The sequence below is a fragment of the Harpia harpyja genome, chromosome 17 (assembly GCF_026419915.1).
Source record: "Harpia harpyja isolate bHarHar1 chromosome 17, bHarHar1 primary haplotype, whole genome shotgun sequence".
Classification (NCBI taxonomy): domain Eukaryota; kingdom Metazoa; phylum Chordata; class Aves; order Accipitriformes; family Accipitridae; genus Harpia; species Harpia harpyja.
In genome coordinates this window covers 3,797,071-3,821,627 of record NC_068956.1, presented here as the reverse complement: position 1 = coordinate 3,821,627, position 24,557 = coordinate 3,797,071, and the positions used below count along the sequence as shown (strand labels likewise).

The 24,557-nt window shown below is 46.5% G+C and overlaps 1 protein-coding gene across 7 annotated transcripts in view; it reads left to right on the top strand.

Annotated features, from left to right (window-relative positions):
* Nucleotides 1-12,419, top strand: part of PAK1 (p21 (RAC1) activated kinase 1) — a 71,116-nt gene extending 58,697 nt beyond the window's left edge. For all 7 annotated transcript variants that reach the window (XM_052812726.1, XM_052812729.1, XM_052812732.1 and 4 more), the window contains 6 exons: nucleotides 34-146; nucleotides 4,757-4,874; nucleotides 5,340-5,439; nucleotides 7,248-7,444; nucleotides 8,953-9,090; nucleotides 10,995-12,419. In XM_052812726.1, the coding sequence (XP_052668686.1) occupies nucleotides 34-146; nucleotides 4,757-4,874; nucleotides 5,340-5,439; nucleotides 7,248-7,444; nucleotides 8,953-9,090; nucleotides 10,995-11,081 (753 nt within the window). In that variant the 3' untranslated portion in view covers nucleotides 11,082-12,419. The remainder of the gene's footprint in view (nucleotides 1-33; nucleotides 147-4,756; nucleotides 4,875-5,339; nucleotides 5,440-7,247; nucleotides 7,445-8,952; nucleotides 9,091-10,994) is intronic.
* The last annotated feature ends 12,138 nt before the right edge of the window (nucleotides 12,420-24,557 follow it).

Sequence of the window (24,557 nt, the reverse complement as noted above, 5' to 3'; positions counted from 1 at the left end):
AATAATGCTTTACTTGGTCTTTCCTCACTGCAGGTTGCCATCAAACAGATGAATTTGCAGCAGCAGCCCAAAAAAGAACTGATTATTAATGAAATCCTCGTGATGAGGGAAAACAAAAACCCCAACATTGTCAACTACTTGGACAGGTATGTCATGATTTGAAGAGTTCAGAAAAGGACTCTGGAAAACACTTCCTTGTCACCGTCTTAAGTGATCCTGGCACAGCTTAATGCAGGTGTAGGACAACCTTGCATTGTTTAATGCATGTGGCAATGTTGGGGTGTGGGTGGCTTGGTGGTCTTTCTCCATATCCTAGGAGAAACAGGTGTCTGAGTTGGTATTAGTGGGGTATCTAGGCTCTCTTTAGAGATGCTGGCAGCAAAGGCAGTAGCAGTATGCTGTCAGGACTCTGTTTTACAGCTCTCTCCTTTGCCAAATTTGACACAACAAGCCATTTCCTTCCTGCTACTAGAGAAGAAATAGAAATAGTTTGAACTGTTATTTGTATTTGCTTTCCTCTTCCTCTTCTTTCCTCTTCCACTGAGCAATACTGGCATTCTGCTTGCGGAGGAGCAAACTCCTTCCAGGGTTAGATGGTAATCTTGTCTCTGTGGCTGTCCACTGAGGTTTTCTGCACAGTAGCATAACAGTGATGGGGTGAATAACATGCAACGTATAACCAAGCAAGGCTTCTTTCTTGTGGGTGTGAAAAAGAGAGAAAAGGAGACCTGGTACAGACATAAGAACTCTTTGGAAGGCAGAGGGAACGGGGTTATTCCTTGCTCAGAGCTGGGCTTTTTGTGGCATGCTGTGGCACTCCTGCTGAGCTTTGGATATTTTATGTCCATAGGGGACAGCTCCTCCTTGAATCCCTGCTTCTCCTTACTGCAAGAGCTGCACCTCATAGCTTATCTATGTACAGACCTGCTCTGCTTGTTCTTGAGTTGATGTCCCTTGGACCACAACAATAACAGAGCAGAAGCAAGCAGCACAGTGACTTCTGTGCTGAGTGTAAACTGTTTTTAAAATAAATATGTGTAGCTGTGAAAATTCTGGTCACTATAGCTCAAGGCAGTAAAATGCCCAAGTCTGCAAACAAACGTGGCTGTGAGAGCTCTTCCCCACAGGATGTTAATGCTGTACGTAAGAGTTATAGTAGTAGTGCAGCTGTCATCAGCTCTTTGGAGGTTGACTGCTTCAGAAAGAGCAACTAGTAAATGTGCTTCTTTGGGGGTAGGGAGCTACCTTTGAAAGTGTAAGAAATTCTTGCATCTCCCCTGTTTGAATTCCAGGAAACAGTCACAATCTGTCAGCATTGAAATCTGGGGTGTACTGAAAGCCCAACAGGCAAAAGCGTTGCATGGTGGCTTGAATTCACTATCAACATAACATCGGTGCATTGTGTCAAGCCCACATCATTGACCTTATGTTAAAGATATAGCTAGTTCCAGTCGAGCTGCAGCAGGATTTTCGGTCTGCTGCACTCAATGTCAGAATCTAGTGGTCCTGATGAACGACGGGTTTGGCTTATTGTAAAGAGTGCCAAGATAGGGTGAGCTGCAGGCTTTAATCCTGGCAACTTTTTTTTTTTTTTGAAGGTGCAATGGAGGGATGTGATCTAGAATGTCTTTTGGAAATCTGAGAGAGTATTTGCACACTTGTTTGCTCTGCCTGTATATCAAAATCTCATCAGCTGTTTCTTTATCAGGTTTCTTTAACAGGCTTTTAATGTCTTAGCCAAACAAAGTACTTGTATACTGCAACATCATTTGTGATGGTGAATTTATATGGTGCTGTGTCCTATGCACGGCTGTAAAGAGCTACTTTGTTGAAGTCTGCTTTGTTGAAGAAAGTCTGCTCCTGGAATTTTGTGGAAGGGGTGTGGACCCAGGGAAGTGACGCTGGGTGGGTGCTCTCTTCTTAGAAAGAGCAGAAGGTTATCACCTGTGTAAAATGAAACAAGTGGTAAAGAAGACTTAAGAATTGAATCTGGGCTGAAACTGTTTGTTCTTCCTGGCTGATTAGAGGCTTTGTTTTGGCAAAACTGTTTGAGACGCACGTTCTTCCCACTAGAGAGAGCATCGCTGAGTACATGCACTTGCCTTGTCTAGCCAGTACATCCCAGCTGTAGGGTAGCTGCACGTCCTGCTCTCTTGTTCAAACTTCCAGCAACAAAAGCTGCTGCTTTTGTCCTCCACTTTCACTAATCTTTTTCACAGGGATTAGCTTTTGTTTGAGTGCTGCAAATGGACAGAGCGGCAACTAGGATGAACATGGGGCTTCTTGTGGCTATTATGCCACTTCAGCTTTGCAACTGCAGGATCCTGTTGCTGGGGAGCTGCGTCCCTCCTGCCTGGCCTAATGTGCCTGTTTGCTTCCTGAGTGCTGAATTAAGCTGATATTTGAACGCTGCATGCTGGCTTCTGCCTGCTGCTGTTGCAGAAGAAAATATGAGGAAGGATGTGCTTGCCACTGTGGGACCTGGTTTCTTTTTTGCGGTTCTGTGTTTGACAGCATCTCCCCTTCTGGGTCCCTAATGGGAGCTGCAAGATAATTATCAGTATAAACCAGCTCTCTCACTTCTCTTTGCCTCAGCTCCTGCCCTTATGCAAGGGTTTCCTGTGCTTTATCCTCTCTTAACCTGCATGGCCTGCTTGCTTGTGGTTAAGAGGTCTGGCTGGTTTACTGTCCCCCCCAGACATCACTGTGCAAATAGTGCATTTATGCTTCAGACAGCTTTGCTGCTGCAGTATAAGTGACCAGTGTTGCACGAAGGTGTGCTGTGACATTTAAGATAATGACACAGCCTAATTCAGCTGTACTTAAGAGCTGAATTTAGAAGCATCCGGCTCTGAAGACAGTGACCCTAGTTTTCCTGTGCAGACAAGCAGCCACTTGTGCTGAGTTACCTTCTGGAGGTGCCAGTGTCTTTCTACTGTGTGAAAGAGGCCCTCGCTGCCCTGCTTCTAAACTCAGGCATCTAAACACAGGCATCAGATGCCCAGTGTTAGGCAAAGTAAACTCCCGCCCTTTGGTTTCTTTTCTTTCTGAAGAACTCTCCTTATCCTAATAAACTCCACAAATCCTCACTTTAAGTGGTAACCACTGTTACCCTCACCCCAACCCCAAACTCAGCTACGGCTGGAAAGTCAATGACTAAAGCTGAAGACGTACAACAGTCATGGTCCAAGAAAAGACTGATTTCTTTCCAGGCTAGCTTCATGTTTGCATGTTGGAGGCATGTTCCTGGTGCAGAAATCTGTAAGGAACGATCTTGCTCTTCTGGGCAAAATGAAATTTTATGAAGTTTATCAATAAAAAAGGACTGACTGGTGTGTGTTTGTGATAGGAAGGGCTTGGTGGACAGCTTCCTAAAGGTATCTAAGTGGAAGCTGAGGAACACCTTACAGGAGCAGGCATTACCTGCTCTTGCCAATGGATGAAGAGAAGGCTGTAGACCACCTCTTCCTTCCTCAAAGACTTTCATCAGCTTGTTTTCACTGCCAGCCTTGTTTTGGAAGGTGATTGTGGGTGGCAAGGTGTGACACCATGCTATGCCTGACATCACATGGAGAGCAGCACGTAGGTGTATGGACTTCCTGGTGGTGTCTCCAGAACTGCTGAGAGTGGTTTTGAGTCAAGCCTACAGAAGGCAGCTCAGTGACTAAAACTGGCTTTTGCTGCAGCAAGAAAGTGAAAAGACCCCCAAGATGATACCACCCAGTCTTGTGAAACGACATTCGCTTGGCGGCAGCTAGTGGGGAACCACCATTAATTCCACCTCCCTGCGTGTTATGTCAGATCTATCAATTATTGAGGTGCCTGGGTCTTGGCACATGCCTTTGGCTGCTCATGGCACAGCTTTGGTTCACAGCGTGGTTCTTGGCTTGCTCCATCTCTTTTGGCTGCGGAGAGATACCAGCTTGCTCCCAGCACGTGTAACCTGAGATTGTCACGCAGGAGTGGTGGAGTTCATTCTGCACCCATCCTTACAGTCAAGTGGATTGGGGCTGCAGAGGGTGCTAGCGGCAATGAAGGGAAGCATTGTGATGTCCAGGGTGACACTGATTTGTTGAGAGGGTGCTGATAAAATCTGGAGAGAGCCTGGCTTGGCAGAAGTGATGAAGAAGTAGCAACAGCATAGGGGCAGGAAGGAAGGGTGTGGATGGAGTGACTTTCAGAGCCGATTAGAAGGTAGCTGACCCACAGAGTTGGCAAAAGTGCTTCTGAAAGCAATTCTGCTGCTCCTCTCTCACTTTGAGGGGCTGCTGTGCAGGTGATACTGCTTTTGATGGAGTCTGTGCTGCGGGGGAAAAACTGCCAGTGCATCAGCTTCTGTTCCATAGTGGAGTTGCTGGACTGCATGCTTGGACCCCATCCTTGACTAGTAGCTCTTCGCCTTCTCTCCCAGCAGCAGCAGGAGTTATAAGGTTGGGTGTCCATCTTAGTCTGGGCCCTTTCCATGGCAGAAAAATTCAGCCTTGTTTTTATGGCCAGGAAACTTGTAGCCTGCTCTCCCATTACTGTTTGACTTTCTGTGCTCACCCTTCTCTCTGCTCATTCAGGTTGTGATCAGATCCTCCCATGTACAGAAAGTACCACGAGTACCTGGTGCCCCAGTACTGTTAAATGCACTGCTCAGGCCTCATGGTTTCTCTGTGCTTCTAAGACAGCCTTAAAACCCGGTGCCTTCTGGCTAGGTAAACAGTGGTGTGCTCATACCTGCTGATTTTAAAATCCGGTTTTGGCTCCTCAGTTACCTTGTAGGAGAAGAGCTCTGGGTGGTCATGGAGTACTTGGCAGGAGGCTCCCTAACAGATGTTGTGACAGAGACCTGCATGGACGAAGGACAAATTGCAGCTGTGTGCCGAGAGGTAAACTGGCACTCGTGCTCAGAGGGAGCTGTGATTGGGAAGGGGGCACGGGCTTTCCACGACCTGTCACTGGCTCCAGAGGAATAGCTGTCTCCATCTTCTGTAATGCAACAGTCATTCTTTCAGAGGATGGTTTTCATCTGGGAGGTTGCAGCATACAATCCTAATGCAAGTCTAGTATGTTTCACCCTGGAGGGAGGACTGGAGTGCAAAATGGGGTTAGAATCCCCTTGGTTATGCCTGTTCTCCAGGTCTTTTGGGACTAACTTGTCCTCTTAGGACCTGCTGATCCCAGTGGGATATCTCTCTGTAGCCCTGCACATACTGAATATATGAAAGACTCTAAGACACTAAGCCTTTGCTACTCAAAATGCATGTTGTTAGAGTCCATTAGTTGGCTAATTGTGACTGGTGAATGATTTCATGCACAGTAAGAATATCTCAATTTTTTTTTTTTTTCCCCAGTGTCTCCAAGCTCTGGAATTTCTCCATTCAAACCAAGTTATTCACAGAGACATCAAGAGTGACAACATCCTGCTGGGAATGGATGGCTCTGTCAAACTAAGTATGCGGGGAACATTGCTAGTGATGACTTGAGTTATCAACGCAGGCCTGTTATCTGCTCTGGGCCAGGCCTATTAGGGAGATGGGTGTTTGAGAAGCTTGATGCTGTGGCGATGAAGAGGCTGTAGAAATGCTCCTATAGGTGTTTTTGTGGTGTTTGTTGTAATGGAGATGGGCAAGCATGAATCCTTGTGAACTGATACGAGACTCGAAGTGAGGTTTGGGGTTTGTTTAGCTTTGAGCCATCTGTTTTTGTGGACTAAAATAACAGTATTTTAATGCTACTCCAGTCCAGAAAGTGGGGTTTGAAAGTGTAGGGCCAGAAGTCTTTATTTGTGAGCGATCTCTTCAGTCTGGAAAGTACTGCAGGTACTTGGGGGGCAGGGGGAGTGGAGGGAGAATTGAAAACTGTGTAACTAGAAAACATTTAATCTTACAACACCAACCCAGACTGGACTCTAAATGTTGTTTGCTTCTTGTGTTATCACTAGTAATGAAGACCTTGAGGCTGTTCTGCCCCTCGGGTGCTAAGGTAGCTGTTGTGCTTGTCATTGTCCATGCAGAGATAAGTCTGGGAACCAGTGCATGATTATCTTCCACCTATAGCTTTAACAGAATTGTGCTTCCTTTCTCTCCCTCACCATTCTGTTGGCTAGCACCCAACAGGCATAAATAAATCTATTTTTGTCTGCAGTGACAGCAGATATGACTCAAAATTCACACAGTGCAGATATGCTGAGTAAGAAGGTGGGGTTTTTGTGCACATAATTGCTTTTTAGACTAAAGCTGTACTTTGGTACAATTAGATGGCACAGTGCTAGCGATGAATAGCTGATCAGGGCCAAAGTGCTCTGTTCTTATGGAATAACTTCTTTGAGCACAGTATGTAGGTACTGGACTGTAGTTTAAAGTTAGAAAAGTCCCTGTGGATATGATGCAGTAACCTTCTGGACCTGAGCTGCTTATTGGCTCTACTGGAAATTTGCTCTGTTTATGAACCATATGTACCTTTCCTGGTTGTTACCCTTGATGAAAACTCAGCTAGGGATCAGTTTAATTTTCATCATTCTGCCTAAAATTAGACCTGTGGTGCCACAGGGGGTCAGGATGGGCAGTACATCTTGCTGTGTTGATTCTGCTGGGCTCGCAAGAACAGAATTAGTTTTCTTTTGGTAAGTCAAATACAAATAAGACACAGGGCCCAGCAATCTTTGTGTGAATGCTCTCCATCTTTTTGCCTATTTGAAGAAAATAATCAGTATAAATTTAGGTACTTTAAATTTATTCTGAATACTGTTTGCTCTGTAAAACAAATCCTGTTTGAGGGATGGTATATCTGCTGGGGAAGTAATATCTCTGGGACTGAAAATACCACCAGACAATACAGTATGTGGGCTGGGGGGTGTATCTAGATCAGACTGTGCATTAATTTCTATTTTTACATACCCAGGAACAGTCTTTAGACCATATATTACATAGTGTATTACAGCTGCATAATGCTGCAAACACAGTGAAGTGTCTCAACTTCCATATATGGTTATTTACTAATCCCCATCGTTCACATAGACAAGTCAGCAGCTCTGTAATCCTCATGGCCTCAGTGAGTCAGATTTAGATACTTACCTCTCAACACCATCTTCTATATTAGCCACAAAACCACCCCTCCTTTCACAGTTGCAGCAGCAACACACCAGACACTGCAGCAGAGTAACATAGTGTGTACTGCAGTCCTGGCATCAGTAAGCGTTGTTTTTGGAGAAACTTGCTGATTTCTATGTTTGTTTCTTCCCCCCCCCTTTAATTTCCCAGCTGACTTCGGCTTCTGTGCCCAGATCACTCCTGAGCAGAGCAAACGCAGCACCATGGTGGGGACCCCGTACTGGATGGCACCTGAAGTGGTGACGCGGAAAGCATATGGGCCCAAAGTGGATATCTGGTCGCTGGGGATAATGGCCATCGAGATGATCGAAGGAGAGCCCCCCTACCTCAATGAGAACCCCCTGAGAGTAAGCAAGGACCTTGTGCCCTCAGGTCTTCACTAAGCCTGCTGGTGAAAGTAGGCTCTAAAGGAGGCAGGTGAATCCCCTAGCGTGGTTTCACCACCTGCAGCCCCGTATCTCCTTAGATGTCGTAGTGAGAAGATTGAGCTAGTTTTAGTTAAAAGCCACAGTTTGCTCTGGGTAGGAGAGGTGGCGGTTCTTCCTGTGCAGACCCTCTGGTCAGCTCTGATGAGTTAGATCATGCACACTCGTAATTTCCCACTTTCTGGAGATGCCAATATAGGCAGAAAGAGTACCTGATGGTATCAAAGCAGCTGACTTCTTGAATCCTTGTGCCCTGTGAGTGGGGAAGAGTTCTCCTTGAGTTCAAAAATATGTCATGTTACCATTCTATGAACGGAGCTTTGTGCTACTGGCAGATTGTTCCTCCTTACATGCTCCAAATAAAGCTACAAGCTTAATAAGCCTTTAGACAGGGCTTAAGCCTCCAGATGTCTTTCCCTTGTTTAGTTTTTAATGAAAGGGGAGATGCTGTCAGTTTGTAGGGATATAACTGCTCTTAATATAAGCCAGGTTTATGGCTTCTCCCTCAGCTGCACAGGATAAGGTGATCTAGAAAAACTCAGTTTAACTTTTTTTTCTCCATCTCTTGCACTGGAAGTGATTTTTGGGAGAGAAGAGCAGCAGCAAAAAAGAGTGAAAGGAAAGAAACCGGGTGTTTGAGTTAAACAAGGGTGGCTAAGCGACGATACTTTGGCCTCATTTAACTCAACTTGTGCCAATTCCCAGGCTATCAGACTGCTCCCATGGGATGTGCTGAGTGACGTGCTCAAAGGGCCTGCATATTAACAAGTCTCTGACAGATTTCCGTTTCCTTTGAAAATCCATCCAGGAAGTTTCTTGCATGAAATCCTGAAATGGATGAATTCTGAGTCCCTTGATTCTCAGAGGGGGGGTGCATGTGAATGCTTCATCCCCAAGCAGTAGCAAAACTGCTTCTTTCTACAGGATGTTAAAAGCTGCTTGAGGGTCTGCTGGACATCTTTTGTAAGGAGCCAACTGCACCTTTATAGCATTGACTTTTTAGGCCTTGTGCACTCAGGCAAAGTACTGACAGAACAAAATCTCCTATTTATTCAGGGGTACCTTCCCATGAGGATATAGTTATTGCAGGAGTTTAGCAGTGGTAGAGTCATGCCAGTTAACTTCCCTATGTAAACACGGTCTGGAATGTTGTTTTTGTCCTCCTAATCCCTTGAGAGGGCTGCAGGATCCAAACCCAGATTACGAGGGTAAAACAATAAAGGATTGGATCCCATCCACATAAAAATAGGGCTGGCAGCTATTCTGTTTGCTGAAACTCAAGCATTGGTTGGTCACCCTGATAAAGTGTGGGGTTTTTTTTCTCCCCATTGAACTGGGGGGAGGGAGAGGAGAAATGGGTGTCTCTGTAATCCAGAGATGGAATCTAACCTTCATAACATCCTGCTTTTTGGTGCTTGTTTTTACTTTAGGCCCTGTATCTCATTGCTACTAACGGGACTCCAGAACTGCAAAATCCAGAAAAGCTTTCGCCCATATTCCGAGACTTCTTAAATCGCTGTCTTGAAATGGACGTGGAAAAGAGAGGTTCTGCAAAAGAGCTGCTACAGGTAGGTGATGGGGAACAGGGCTGAATCAGTGTAGTCATGCAATCCTGAGTGAGGCCAGGCTTATGGCAAGATCTTGTTTCGGGTGTTAAATACTGCATCAGCTGAAGGCACAAGCACAGCTAAGGTAACCTGCCAGAAAAAAAAACCCAAACAACCCCAAAACCTAAATCTATAATAAAGTGTTAACAGACTGCTCCTTTTTTATGCTGTACTTGCTACTAGCAGCAGCTGTGCAGCAAGTTCTGTAACCAACCTCAAGTAATAGCTGTTCCCCAGGCCTGCCAAATGCTGAGCTCCTTAATTCCTCTGCTTTCTTCATACAGCTGGCTGTGACATCTGTATGTGTTGTTATGGTCTTGCCGTGCTTGTTCCGATTTGGACAGCAGGAGGGCTTCAAGCCGTCGTATGTTCTGGTTGTCTCCCTTCTGGTGGAAGGATCACAAAGCTCTTTGGAATATGCATGGCTTGTGTTAACTGGAGCAGTTTGGCATTACCACATTTTGCCAGATACTACTCCTTACAGAAGTGTTGGAACAAAACTTGTGAGATATCTTAATCATAAAATGGTTTGGGTTGGAGGGGACCTTAAAGGTCATCTAGTTCCAACCCCCCTGCCATGGGCAGGGGCACCTTACACCAGACCAGGTTGCTCAAAGCCCCATCCAACCTGGCCTTGAACACTTCCAGGAACGGGGCATCCACAACCTGTCTGGGCAACCTGTTCCAGTGTCTCAGCACCCTGTCATCAGTTATTTCACTGAAAACCTGGTGTCTTAGTCTAAACTCCTGGTGAAAGGGGAGGGCTGACCTGCCAGGCTTTTTACCAACATGGGTGAGAGGAGTGGTTTGTGTGTTCTTTCTGTCAAATTTGCCATGGGGGTGGAAAATGTAGCTCTTTGTAAAATAAATCTGTGATCAGGGGCACTCAGACCTCAACTGTGAGACAGTTCCCTTTTATGTTTTCCTTTCTTTCCGCTAGTTTGTCTAGTGGATTCAGTTTGGGATGTGTTGCTGCCTTCTGAGACTGTAGTGAAGCATTAATCACTAGCAGAATGGCAGTAGTTGAAAGATCACTTCTTCTCCTGGACTTTCCAGACCCAAAATACCAGAGACCAGTAATGTTCTGTTCCTTGGAGCAGGAAAACATTTTGACTGTAAAAACTGCCTGTTTTTAACTACCTTTTAGCCTCTGATTTTGTTTTTTATTTTTTTTTCCATCTCTGAAGCATGTTGCCTTGGGTGATTGATCTGTTCTGATTCTCGGAAGTTCTGTGGGATACAGTTGCTTTTTGTTTTCAGAACAGCTTGCGGACTTGCCCTACATGCCTTCACTCTCACCTGAGTGCTGTTTTGATAATCAATATTGTTTTACTTAACAGAGCACCTTGTATAGGAGACTGAATGGCTCTATATTGCAAGCTCTGTGCTGTTCTTCTAAATTCCAGCTGCTTTGCAGATTTCTGATATCCATAGAAGGCCAAGGCGATGCTTTCACCAGACCTGTGATAACAGGGAAGAGAGAAATGAGCGGTGATTTCTTCAGGAAGCCCTGTGCCTTGTGTTTGAACCACACAGGTTGTTTTTAGTACACCTTCCTTCCACACAGAATTTCACTATAGATTTTGCAAGACTTTATAATTTGCCAGGGCAATGTGCTGAGTTTTGCTTGGTCTTGAACATGTACAAACATTGGGGAACTTAGCATGCGTTGGGTGCAACTCTGTTCACTTCAGGCAAGCCCCAAAAGTTTGTGGTGGTAACAGACCTTTTGGTTTCACCTGTTCAGAGATTCAAGTAGGTTGTTAGACTTCATATGGGTCTAGGTACCAATATTTTGAGTAGCCACCAGACTTCTGTGGCATGTTGTGAAAAATTTAACCCTTTTTCTTTTTTCTTCTTCCTAGCACCAGTTCCTGAAAATTGCAAAGCCTCTATCTAGTCTCACTCCTCTGATTATTGCAGCTAAAGAGGCAGCCAAGAACAACCATTAAAATGGTGGAGTCAACACAGTCATCATGTCAAGACCTTTAGATTTTCATTTCACAGACTGAATTACCTGTCCCTCTCCCCTTCTGCTCCTTCCTCACAGGGGTGTTCTTAAAACTTTGATCTGCCCTGAAGGGTGGCAGAGGTATTGTTCACTGAATGTGGAAGGGCATGCAACAGGGACATTGCTGATCTTACATAGCGAACTGTCTTTCCACCCTCTTGATGGGTGTGAGAGGGGAAGAGTATTTTGTATGGTTGAGAAGATCTTCCTGAGAACGTCTGAACCTGACCTACACATAGCAAAGCCAGTTTGTTTTCATATTTCTTAACTGTGTTTATTTTTTAAAATAACGTGGAGCCTTAGACCATGTTTATCTTAATAAATTAATTCTTTTGCTGGTTGGACTTTTCCTGCTTTTGGCAAGCTGCTATTACACCACTGAGGCTGCTCTGTGCTTTGGATGACTTGAGGAGGGAAGGAAGCAGGCAGCAGAAATGTGAACAGCTGTAACAACTGAAAGGGGAACAAGGGCGTGAATACGCATCCCTCCTACAGCACTGTTGGATGCTTCGAGGGAGCATGGAGAAGGCCTCTGTGTGCTTCCTGCGGCCGTTGGAGGACTTAATTAATGGATGATCTTTTTGCCAAATTGTGTGAATTGGGAGCCCCCCTCCTCCTTTAGTTTCAACTCAACTAGTTAAACAAATCTCAAACATTTCTGATGTCTAGAAGGTAAATCACAGGAAAAATTGACAGAGAGCTCTTTTAGGGTTATTTTGTCAGCGCTGTGAAACTTCTTAGAGACCCTTGCCCTGTATGATAAAGCAAACAGAGCAATTACTGTTATAAAGATAAGATGTGCCTGCAAAATAATGTTGAAAACTCTTGTTTCTTAGAGCAAGTCCAATGGAAAACAAACTGATTGTGGATGCTGCTTTCTTGGAGACATGGGGACGTTAATTTTTTGAAATGATAGTGGTTTCGTTATGCTACTGATTCCTTTGGTTGCTAATAGTCTGTAAAACAACACGAAACCTGGAACTGCTAGAGGGATTGGTTTTAAACACTGGGCTTATGTTCAACTGTATACTGATTTTTAATAAAATGACTGCTGCATTTCTTAACTTGGGGCTGAGGGAGGATTGGAGAATTCACCGTCACCAGACAAGTCTGTTGGATGGGATTATTGTTCATATTGTCACCAGGTGCTTGAATGTGTTGGATAAAGTGATATAACCTTGTCTCTTACCCCTTCTTCTGTAGCCCTTTGGGATAGCAAGTGGTTCTTAAGGGAATAACTTTGCACGTAGAGAAGATCCATAAAAGGTCTGTATTATGACTGGGGAAGCTGCTTTCTCTGTACTGCTTTGGTCATTTATGGGATGAGTTTAAACCCATTCTGGAGTAACCTCTCATCTCTCTCCAAAGCACTTGTGTTGCATAGAAACTCATTCGTGCTTCTTGCTGAGACCTGCTGCTGGCTCAGCCTTTTCTTCCCTGCACCTGGGTTTTAATTCAAATACATTTTTCCTATTTGCTCCACAATACATGACAGCTTTTAGACTAGTGTTACCGGGTGTTGATAGAGTTTATGAGGTCTTTTGCTTCTGTGGTGCCTTCTCGCATCCTTTGTGCTCTGGGGTGGTCACTGACACAAAGCTGAAGTCTGAAGTCCGTTGCCAAAGTCTGCAGCCTCTCTCCCTTTGTGTATATACAATTCATCTCCCTGTAATATTAAGTTTTCTTTTGCAAAGCTTGTATCGAAGGATAAATTCCTTGGGCAAAACAGTAAAGCTGCCAGCCTGGAGAGGGATATGATCTATGGATGAGCTCCTCTGCTTGGGCTTAGGTGGAGATTGCAAAATGGAAGGCCACTACCCTTGAATAATAATACCACAATACCCTTGAATAATTCCCTTTGATAAGGACTTTGTTTATATTTCCTCTGGAAGACTCAAGATGGCATACATGGGAAGAAAGGAATTAGGGACTAGATCTCACTTGATCTAAAATCTCATATGGCTCTGGTCTTACAGGTTTGGCAATTGACTTTTTGACAGCACAGGATTAAATCTGTTCCACAAATGTTTCTCTGACTTCTCTTTAACTCCCTTCTCCGCTCCATCCTCTGCATCCCATTGAGATGAGAACCTTAATGCAGATATGCCCTATCTGCAAGCATGCATGTGAGCTTATTTTTCTGCAGCAGGATTTCTGCTAAAATTCCCCAAAGAAGGTAGAAAAAGTTATTTGTATGTGTTTAAGTCACTCTTCTAGATTCTCTATTGCATAATGGAAAGGAATTGACACAAATGACTGTTTATCCCTCGTCTTATGCTGGTGATGGGCTTCTGTCTCCTTGACTTCCACTTTGAATCGGTCCTGCATGTTTTCTGTTAGCTGCTTGAGAGGGGGTTTGCCAAAAGCCTTTTGTTCTCTGCTGGGAAGCTGCAAGACTGTGACTGTAGATGTGTGTCATCTTGTCCCAGGCTTTTTTTTTTCCCCACCTGTGATGGGTGGGAAAAGGAGGTGACTGCTGTAGTGTGCCTGGACCTAGTTTCAAGTTACCAGGCACGTCATGGTTTTATATTCTCAGAAAATCTTAAAAAATTTTGTAACTACCTTAAGCTTAGGAGAATGGGATTTTTGTTGTTGTTCTGAGATACATCCTTTTCTCCACTCTCTTCATCTGTGCATCGCCCGGCGTTAGCACCTGTGGTAGCTTTTGTGTAGCCATTTACGGCACCTACCTGTTTAAAGAGAGCTCTTAAATAGCGACTCTCTGACGTAAAAATTAACCTCTGGGGCTTATTTTTCTGAGAATATCTTGACTCTGCTGTGATTTGAAAGCAACTCCAATTAGAGAACTTCTTTGGTGGCTTTGCTTTTTTTTTTTGAACATACTCTGATGATGAACTGATGTGCCTGAGTTGAAACCATTTTTAATCACAGCCCTTAATTATTTATTCGCCTATTAATATTAAAGTCTCTCTTCTATATCAGAACATAAAATATTCAATTGTTTGAGTATCCTTTCAGAAAATTGGCTTCCTTTTTGAGGGATCTCAAGCAATCCTATACCAGAAATGATACCATATATTAATATAATATATGATATACAGCTTACAAAGGGCTTGGTGGAGAGAGAGGCTAAAATTCCTCTTCTTTTCCAGACCAGAAGATTGTCTTATTTAAGAAGCAACTAGTAGCTTTGACAAGATGCTTCCTATATTTCAAGACTGGGCATTGATTTGTATTACTTTAGGTTTTCTTTAAACAAACGATTGATTTGGAGTTTGTGTGTGAGAGGGGTACACAGACCCCATGTGCCTTGAAGAAGGCAAGTTTGTGATGCTGAGAGTGAAGATCCAGGGCAGGGAGGGAAGGGATGGCAAAACTTGCTAGTTTAGTGGCAGCAGTGATAGCACACCTTTCACCATCCCTAAAATGTCTTAATTGAATGGACATGTTTTTAAAGGACATAAATCTGGCTGATGAGTCATTACAGGCTCTTCTCTAGACCGACATTATGCTCCTACCAAACTGCGTTCCCCTTTTAAACAAAAGGGGTGCACGGTTTTCTCCAGCAAGGAGGCTCCTTGAGAAAGGAGGTTTCCATGGAGACACTTACTTGACTTAAACGATCTGGTTAGGGCTTGAGAAGAGGCTTGGGGGGTAAAAACCACATTGACAGAAAAGCCACTATTTTGCAAAGCAACTGGGGTTGCTGCAGTGTTTTGTTTCCAACTTGATGCCCCTTTTCAGGGGCCTGGTTTTGAAAAAGTGCCAAAAATGTTGCCTGGTCAGAAACATGAAGTGTGTAAAAGGCAGTCACTTCTTAGCCGAGATCTCTGTTAGTATCCTAATCCATCTGTCTCTCAAAATGCCGCAGGTTGGTATAAGTAGGGCACATTTGCAGCAAAGTACTGTGCAAGAATGGATGGCAATGGCCTGTAAGTAGGTACTTGCTTCCTTAAAACCTACCATCCTTGGCTGACAGTAAAATTGGTCCAGACCAGAGTCCAAGAATAATATTTGTTTGAACCTCATTCCTAATTAAGAGCTTGTATAATCCATTTGTACAGTGGATGACAACATCTTCAATGTTAAAATTGTTAAAGGTAAAGTCTGATTCTCCATCTTGCCACCATAAAATAACGAGACTTTTTAATGGCTTCTTATTTCAAAGTAATGGCGGGCCTGTAGGTGTATTTTGGGGTCGTGAGCCCAACTGGGTTAAGCGTATGGATAATTAGCCACGAACGATGAGATCCTAGAGCATTAATGACAGCTCACAATGTCAAAGATGGGATCTTAGAGAAGCAGCTGCCAAATTTGACAGGGAATAGCGGACAGTAATGAAACTGAAATACAGATGGGAACAGGACAGAAACTCGCTGCCAAAATGGATGCCTGCAGAGGAGCGGTGGGAAGAGCTACAGAAGAAGAATGGAGTTGGTCCAAGGGGTGCTGGGGTAGGATGAAGCAAAGGTTAAAACTTAAATTATGTAATTGCTGAGGAGATTCAGGGAGTGCCACAGCAGCCTGCTGCATCTCAAGGTAGCAATGTCTCTGAAGGAGAAGAGCAGAAAGGAGCCTGGGAAGGGGAGAGGTGCTGGAAGTGGAGATGGGAGCAGCAATATGGCTTTGAGTCACAGCCCATGCTAAGAGAGCTGGAGCTAATCCAGGAGGTTTGCAAAAATGACAAAATTCAGCTGAAAAGGGAAAGTGGGAGCTAGAATGGAGGAGATGGCCTTTATGTGCCAAGGAACTGAAGGGAGGCCAGATTTCATGGGTATGTGAAACGGCAAAAGCAAATTTAATGCAGGCTTCTGTGGATGACAAGCAGCTTGTTCCCTGTTGCCTTGCAGCATCAGTACAGCGTCTTTTTGCGATCAGCACTGCTTTGGGATCATGTCAGCAGCCACTGGGCTTTGGTCTCGTGTTTGTAAAGAAGACTTTTTGCTCTGCACCTACTGATTGCTGACTCCAGCTTTCATCTGTTGGCAGATGTCTTTGTGTCGTGTCTCACTGGGAAGTACAGGGGCTGTTGGCATTTTAACATCAGCTAGATAATGTGTTTCTCTTCATATTGCCATGGCGTAACTCTCCTGTACTGCCGGGTTTGTTTAATGTGCAAGGTCAGCTCAGCCATTTTAAAAATAAAACTGAAACCTTAAATAAAACCTGAATGAATTACTTGGTTCTCCTTAACTTGCTATTTCAAAGACCCTTGCAGTGACAGTAGAACTGAGTGGAGGTGCTTAAAGGAGAGGTTGTGTTTCTCTGATCTTTTTTAGATCAATCAGATCTTACTTGATTGAGCAAAGTGACTACGCTAAAAGTTGTTGCAGCAAGTGTGATTTTTACCACTTGGATGTAGTTAATGCTGTGACAAACATCAGCCTAGAAGCAGGATCTAGACCATGGCTTGAGGAGGAAGAGGAGGAAGCAGCTGGCGAGGGAAGTTGTTGTCTCCTGGATGCTTGTTTTCTCCCCAGGTAGAGCTTGGTGTCTGAGGCTCCTGGTATGGAGGAGGAAATCAGCAGAGGGTTTGGGATAGGTACCTACAACCACCTTCCCCAGCATCACTCTTGTGAGATCAGTAGGATAAGGATGATGACAAGAGCAGGAGTTGATCATCCTACGTACTTCTTCGCACAAGTGCCTCGCTGCAGTGGGGAGCAGGAACATCGTGATTTGGGGAGGACACGTGTGCCACCACAACCCTCCTTCTGCAGTTCATCTCCTGCCTGTAAAACACCTGACCTGGATGTTTGAAGTCTGAGAAACCTGGCCCAGTGCTGAGAGGACTTTCTGAGCTCAGCCTCTGAGGAGCGTGGGGGTAAGAGGCAGTGGGAAGCTCTGCCAAGCTCTTGTGAGTCAGCTGGATGCTGAGCCAGATTTTAGAGAGGGTGCTGGAAGAAAGGGGAACACCTTGAATGGGGCAAATAGCATAACCAACTAGAATAAGGCAATTAATGTTACTTCATAGAATCCCCTCCGCCCAGAACAGATGCTCTAGCTGAAGGCTGCTTTCCAACAGCTCTTTTTTGGGAAAGCCAAAGAAAAGACCTGTTTCTTTTTTTTTTTTTTTTTTTTTTTTTTGTGTGTGTGTGTGTGAAGATGAGGGGCCCCATCACTTGAGCAAGAGGAGCACTGCAGCCCAGCTGGCTGGGATTGCGGGCGATTCTCTTTGCTGTGATGTGGTAGCATCCCGTGTCAGATGTCCATGTCCCACTAGAGACAACCTTCTCCTCTGAAGCTTCACAAAGCAGGGTACCAGGCAAACTTACAATCCTGGTAACATACCCCCAAAAGTGCCCCTAAAAATGCTTACTGGGTTGGTGTTTTGTGGCTCTACCTCCTGCTGTGTGGAGGACGCACAGTCTAACTAACATTTTCTATGACTTCTGGGGGGACTTTCTGTGTTGGAGGCCTCTTCCCTTGAGATGAACTTGGTTGAATTGCCCAGCAGTTGCTGTGGGTGGGAGATGTTGGACAATGAATAATTTCAAGGCTTTAGGAAATGGTCGATGTTGATTTCAGTGAAGTATAACTCATCTGAAGGCTCTTCAGAGCCCTAGGGATCTTTCCTCAAAGGTGAATTCCTAACCAAACTTAAATAATTAGTGGGTTGGGGTTTTTTTAATAGCTGAATCAGTTTTGGAGAGTCAGATAAACAACTCTGAAGATTTCAGCCTTTAACCAAACATGTCTGTGAAACTGAGGTCTCAACACATCTCCACTTAGGAATCTGTAATGACATTGGCCCAGGCATGGGTCACCCTTGCAAACCTTGGTGCCTGTCCATTTTGCGTCCAAACCAGCAGTATACGATGTTCAGCAGTGCTCTCTCTCATCAACTGCTCATGTGTGTGCAGCAGGTTTGTGGTTGCACCTTTTAAGTAGAGAAAAGGACGGAACCACTCAGCTGCGTTTAGGATGAGAGGAAATGGCCTCAAGTTGTACCGGGGGAGGTTTAGATTGGATATTAGGAAAAAATTTCTTTACTGAAAGGGTTATCAGGCATTGGAACAGGCTGCCCAGGGAAGTGGTGGTGTCACAATCCCTGGAGGTATTCCAAAAGCGCATAGACAAGACACTTCAGGACATGGTTTAGTGGGCATGGTTGACAGTTGGACTCGATGATCTTAAAGACCTTTTCCAACCTGAACGATTCTATGTGGGAAGGCAGACCCATGGCAAAGGAGATGAACTTCTGCAGGGGTCCTGGTCAAGATGTCCTGGCTGCAAAATACATCCCAGCCTCAGGTCTCAATTCCCAAGGCCTCATTTTCTTCCATCTGCACAGGAGGGAAGCCCCTGTGTGATGATCTCAGAGGGGTGTCCTGAAGCTACAGGTGCAATTATTGCTATTCCTGTGGCACCTACCCCAGATCTCTAAAGTTTTACTTTTTCATCCCTAAATTTAGTGCCTTGTCCTCTTAGCTCCTGCTTTACAGGGAGAGGTGATGCCCTGTGTTAGACCAGCTGATCTATGGAGGGGGAGCAGGGGAAGAAAGACAGGGAGAAGCTTTGGGGAACACACAGCTTCAGGTCTGAGCCAGACATGGCGAACTGGCTGCTAAATCCTAGTGGGAGCAGTTATTCTGTGTGTAACTGCAGGATATTAGTTTATTTGAGAGTAAAATGGGGTAATTAGTGGTAGGAGAAGCAATACGCTGGTAGGTAGAGCAGAGAAGAGGTGTTCTTTATCATACACTGCAGGGAAAACTGCAGCACCCCATGCAGATGGTGCTTTGACTGGGTCCCTCATTTTTAGCAGCACCCAGAAAACTTCCAAGTTTTGGTTCCCAAGCTCATCTTTTAGGAGGATCCGTAGCTTGAACACGGTGTGCAGGGAGCTTGCTGGGCTTTCCCCGCAGGTCTTTCCCCATTCCTGGGGCTGTAATGCCCTCTCTCGGCAGCTGCACTGGGGATTCATTTCTTTTTATGTTGCTCAGTTTCCACGAGCAATGTAAAAAGCAGCTTTTTATGTTTCTTTTGGAGGCTGCATGCTGAAGGCAGCCCACACGCACCAGCAGGGATAAGGAGATGGTCATGACACAGGATCTGGTGTCCTGAGATGTCCGTTCCCCTGCGATCACCCCATCTCCAGCTTAGCCCTCGTCTCATTTTTAAGTTATTATTTACACTTATGCGTCGCGGCAGCCTCCTAAGGCAAACGTGTCCCTCCCAGGCCAATGGTTACGTGTGAGCCATCGAGGACAGACCTTCTGCTCCCATCACAACACAGGTCCCTGATGCTGGGTCCTCTGTGTACATCAACAGGGTGGGTGTTTGCAGACACCCCCATGCTTCCCCCTGGTCTGGTGGGGCTTTCTGGTGGGCCAGGTCCATGTTGACGTAGTGGTTAAGCCTGGTAAGGCAGAAGGGGCTTGTCCCCGCTGTGCCATGACGGCTGGTGGGTTTGAGAGAGGCTGCAAGGCACTGCTGAGCAGAGGCTCGTCCCCTCCTAATGCAGTCATGGGTGAAGTGAACCAGGACCTGCCCCTTATCCCACATCTTGTGCCCCAAAACCCACTAACCTGCTTAAATTTGGGGTTAGTAGCTCTGCTCACAGTCAAGGTCAGGGTCCTGCTGGCCACGTGTGCAGCTGTAACGGTGTCCAGGACTCAAGCACTCCTGGATCATGCCGTGAAGGACAGTGGGCAAGTAACAGCCCTCTCATTTCTCACTGGTGGTGAGCTGAAATGTTCAAAGGCTGCTCCTGGGGGCTGGACTGGTACAGGAGGGCAGTGAACTGGGGGGAAAACTGCTCCCCCAGCCCCACTCCTCCTTTTCATTCCCCAAGCTCATCGCTGCATAGATGATGGTCCCCTAGTTGGGAAGCATCTGCCACTTTCTTCTATTCCCTGTTTCCCAAACATGTCAGGCTCTAACCCCACTTCTCACCCAAGGTCTTTGTGTTTTATAGGCACCCCAGAGCACCCCAGGCTTTGGGAATGGCCCAAGCTGGGGATGCTATAAGTCGTCCCATCTCCTTTGCCACCAGGAAGAAGCCGGCAGGCAGGTCCTAGCCCAGAGAGGACAAGCGCAAGGTCAGTGGCAATGCTAGGACAGAGAGAGATGGTGGTGTTCCCACACCGGGCACCATCCATCTCTGCTTTCCCCTTGCACCAGGGAGGGTGGGCTGGGTGCACCCAGGTGGGTGCGAGGGCTTTAGGCAATGGAACCTCCTGTGTTGGCGTGCTGGGGAAGGGTTGTCTCATCGCTGGCAGCTCCCTCTGACCACCCACCTGTGTGAAGGGTGAGAAGTGGTTTGTGAGGTCTCTGGGCTCATCGTGGTGATGACAAGTGCCACCCGAGAGCCTCCATGGTGACAAAGCTTCACAGCCTGGGAGAGATGGGGCATAGCACAGGTTTAAGAGCCTGAATGGTGGGAAACACGTTTGCTGACCCAAAACAGAGCATTAAATCTGAGCCCCCACAAAACTCATTTGGGCTCAGGAGCATCACACACTGCATGGTTCCCCGTAGGGTGACCTGTGCAGTTTATAACTCTGGAAAAGGGGGGACCTCATTGTGACATCCCTGCTGAGAACCAGGAGGGTGTCCCCACCACCTGGGGGGAAACCATCAGGGAAGGGGCTAAGCTCACAAAACAAAACCCTGACATGCTTCACTCCTGACATCCCTCACAGTCCGCCTGCACCCTTTGCCACGTTACTTTGCTTGGGCGCAGAAACATTTGGCCAAGACATGGTTTATCGGACCCTCTCCTTCCTCACCGGTCCTTGCATCTGCTTTTCCCCTCTGAAACTCCCTTGGCCCTTTCAGGGTAACTCAAGTTGCATCCTCCCGGGTGCGTTGCAACCCCCTGATTTCTGCTGGGAAAGAACGAAACGACACCGTTGCATAAAGGACAGCCATAAAATATAGAAGAAGGGCGAGGACCATCTCTCCCCCTCTTTTCACGATGCTGTATCAGCTGGTCCGTGGTGCCAGCAGCCGCCAGCCCCACTGTGGGAGAGCAGGCAGTGGAGTTGCTGCAGCAACGGCTGCGAGAGGCAGAGAGTTTGTTGCTGCTGGCCACTTTGAAGGGTGAGGTGAAAACTCCTGCAGCCGCTCTCCATCCACACAACACGGCTTGTGTTTGTGCTGGCGGGCTGGTTCCCCATGGTTGGACTGCACGGTGAATCTGTCTGGTCCCTCCTAGCTGCCTGCCCGAGGGATGCAGCTCACTCAGAAATGATGCTCAGAGCCTCTCTCTGAATCCCAGGACTCAGGAGGAATTGCTTGACAATTTTGCCTGCTTGAGTTTATTTTTTGAGTTTAAATTCCAGCACTTGGGGTGAGTTTTGCACCTCATGGGTTGCACACTCCAGAAGAAACTGCCAGATCCTTGGCACATCTCGACAGGCTTTGCACCATTATTCACAGCCGCTATCGTCACTCGGGAAGGGACAGCAGCATTTCTTGGGACCAAGCGGGATTAAAAATAACTCTGATCAATCCAAGCAGCCTGAGAAATGACAGTGAAGGAGATACTGCAGGATGCAAGAGCAGGGTCAGGCCTTGGCTTCCCTGGAGGCTTGCCAGCACCACACAAAAGCTGCTGCTCCCCATTTTCACGGTGCCTCCTCTTTGCCTTGAGTATCAGCTTCAGGGGGCTGATACTCTCCCTGATTTTTGATGTTTCAGAGCTGTGTGTCAAAGGGTTCAGGCTGGGAGATGGGGAGAGAGACCCACTGCAGCCTCATCCCCCAGGGCTCAGCGTGAAGCGGGGTCTCTCTCCCTTTCTCTCCCCAGCCCATCCTCTGTGGCTCTACCAACTGATGCTTCCGCTTTTCGGTGGGATCCTGCTCGCTGCAAAAGGCAGATGCTGCTCGCCTGTGGCCACAGGGTCTGTATCAGCAAGCTGCCATTCCCCAGGAGAGCAAGGGCTGAGGTTTGGATCAGTTCGGGTCAACTCCTCCTTCTCCCCCCACCTCCCTTATCATTCCTAGAAACGCCAATACCATAAATGGTGCCGTTTCTGTAATTAATCTTATGGGAATGTCATTACCTGTGTGAGTCATCTGCTCTCAAGGCTCTGCAATCGTTGTGCAACAGCGCGATGGAGGGGGGACACGCACCGGCCCCTTTGTGCTGCCAAGGCAGGGCATTGCAAGAGGGCAAATGTCCCAAGCTGGGTAGGACTTAGGGTGGGAGGACGTGAACGTATGTATTTCCCAACAAAATACCCCACACTGTGGCCGGCAGCTGGGCAAGGAGACCATCCCCACTCCCTGTTTGTGCCATTCCCCTCGGTTTTATCTTCTCCTGACACAAACAGAGGCAAAACTCACGGGGGTTCAAGGCTGACCTGCCCCTCTGATATCCTCAGGGCGGGTTTGTACGGCACCAGTCCCTTGCAGGCATTTACTTTATGGGCTCATAAATTCCAAGGCTGGGCTCGCTGGTGGCAGGGCTCCAGCAGATCCTCACTTGCCTTCCTTGCCAGCTGCTGGCAGGGGTAGGGCACCGACTGGGACACCGGGCAGGGATTTTGTGGTTGAGATAAGCTGGTGATCTCTGAGCTGAAGATTCTGAAGCCAGAGCAGCCTCTGCCCGGTTAGTGAGTCCTTTGCCAGGTGTTTGCAGAGCAAACCGCGGTGCTGAAGGCTTTGCATCTCTATACCCAGAAGAAAGAAAAAAACCACGGCGTTATTTTAGGGCAGAGAACAGGGATATTTGGGATTTTCTTTGCTTGTTAGGAGGTGGGGCTATGGTTGTGTTTTAAATGACCTTTTTCATTTTTCAGGTCTCTTCCCTCCACTGCAGGAGCTCTTTTGCGCTGATGATGTTGCTCAGCCCTGTCCCCTTATCCCCCATGTACCCCTTGGAGTCCATCCATGCCATGAGGATGCAGCAGCTGGAAGAAAGGCAGCCCGGGCAAGGATGACGGTGAAGCCCCTTCAGGAGGTATTTTGGGGGGCACTGACCTTGCTGCTGGCTTCAAAGGCAGAGCAAAGCTCTTGGGCTCTCTGGGCTCTCCACTATTCCTCAAACTTGCCAGGCCACCCCCATGCCATGCCTCCCCTGGGCATGGACCTTCAGGACCTTAGCATGGCCCCATGATGAAGCTGGGCTCAACATGGCCACAAATACATAAGAAGAAAAATCCAGTGGATCAACTTGGGAGATTAAAACTGCAAGGTCCCTGGAAAAGCTGCTGTTGCTGCTCCCTACATCTCATCAGTGCTATCAACCTTCTTAATCTCACCCTTTCCTGCTCTATTTATCAGATTTCCAGGAATCAGACTATAAAGCAAGTAATATTTCTAGAGGCTCACACACAATCCCATGCCTCTTCACTCCAGCCAGCTGAGCATTAGCTGGAAGATGATCAGCAATAAAAACAGCTGCTTCTACCTTCATACCTTGCAGTTCCCTCATTTATTTAATATTCCAATTCCAATTCCAAAGGGAGATGATGCTATTTTAGTAAGGATTAGCAATACTGCTTTTAAAGTGGAACTCTTATATGCCTTCCACTCATCATTAGGTTTCAGAGTGAACTAGGCTGTCATTTCTAGCTCATCTTAAAAGTTTCTCTCTGTAATGTGAGCTGCCCCAAAACTGCTGGGCCATCATTTCTGGCCTGTTCTTCCCCTCTCTGTTTGCAGGGACAGTTTGCTGATTTTGCTTTTGAGGGACCCTCTGATCCGTCTTTTTATCCAACAAGAAAAATCCCAATGTGAGATACCACAGGGACAAAAAAAACTGGACCAGTGCTGTTTCAGAGAGCCCTCCAGGGCTGAGGGGATGTTTCTTTAGCCTCTCACGCAGCAAAGAGCTTTTTAGGAGCAGGAGGAGCTGCGTGAGGTTGTGCAGCTTCCTAGCCTGAGAAACTTTACAGTGGGATTTTGCCTCTCTGAAAGTCCAGGGTGCATTGGAGGTTACAAAATACAACCGCAAAAACTGCTTTTGTTGTGCTGACCTGCCCCCTCTCCCCCTCCAAAGGAAGTTGTGTCTCTAATAGGATTTAGATACTAAATCCCAAAACCATGCAAAAAAATAAGAAAAATAAGCAGGTTTTGCATCCAGGGTTGCTCAGAAATCTGGTGCAGTGGATTCTTGCCTGGGGCTCACAGCTGTGGGAAGCATTTTCACAGAGGAGGTTTGGGAGTTTTAATTCTGAGGGTCAGCGACAACATGTCTTGCACAAATCTCCTTTGGGATACTTCCTCGGACCCCATCCTTTGGACACCTAATTCTGCTGAGGCGGGATTTGAATACCAGCCTCTCCTGTTCTGGGTGAGGCGAGGGATGAATCCAACCCAGGTTCACCCTCAAGTCCCCGGCATCTCCCAGAGCCATGCAGTGAGCAGCTGCCTGCGTCCCATGAGGAGATTTTAGTTTTTCCAGCCTTGGGGACTGAATTTATAAAGCCTCGCGTGGCCCCTCCTACCGTGGGAGGGACGGCTCCAGCAGCCTCTCTAATACTGGGTGTCACACAGCGGTGCCA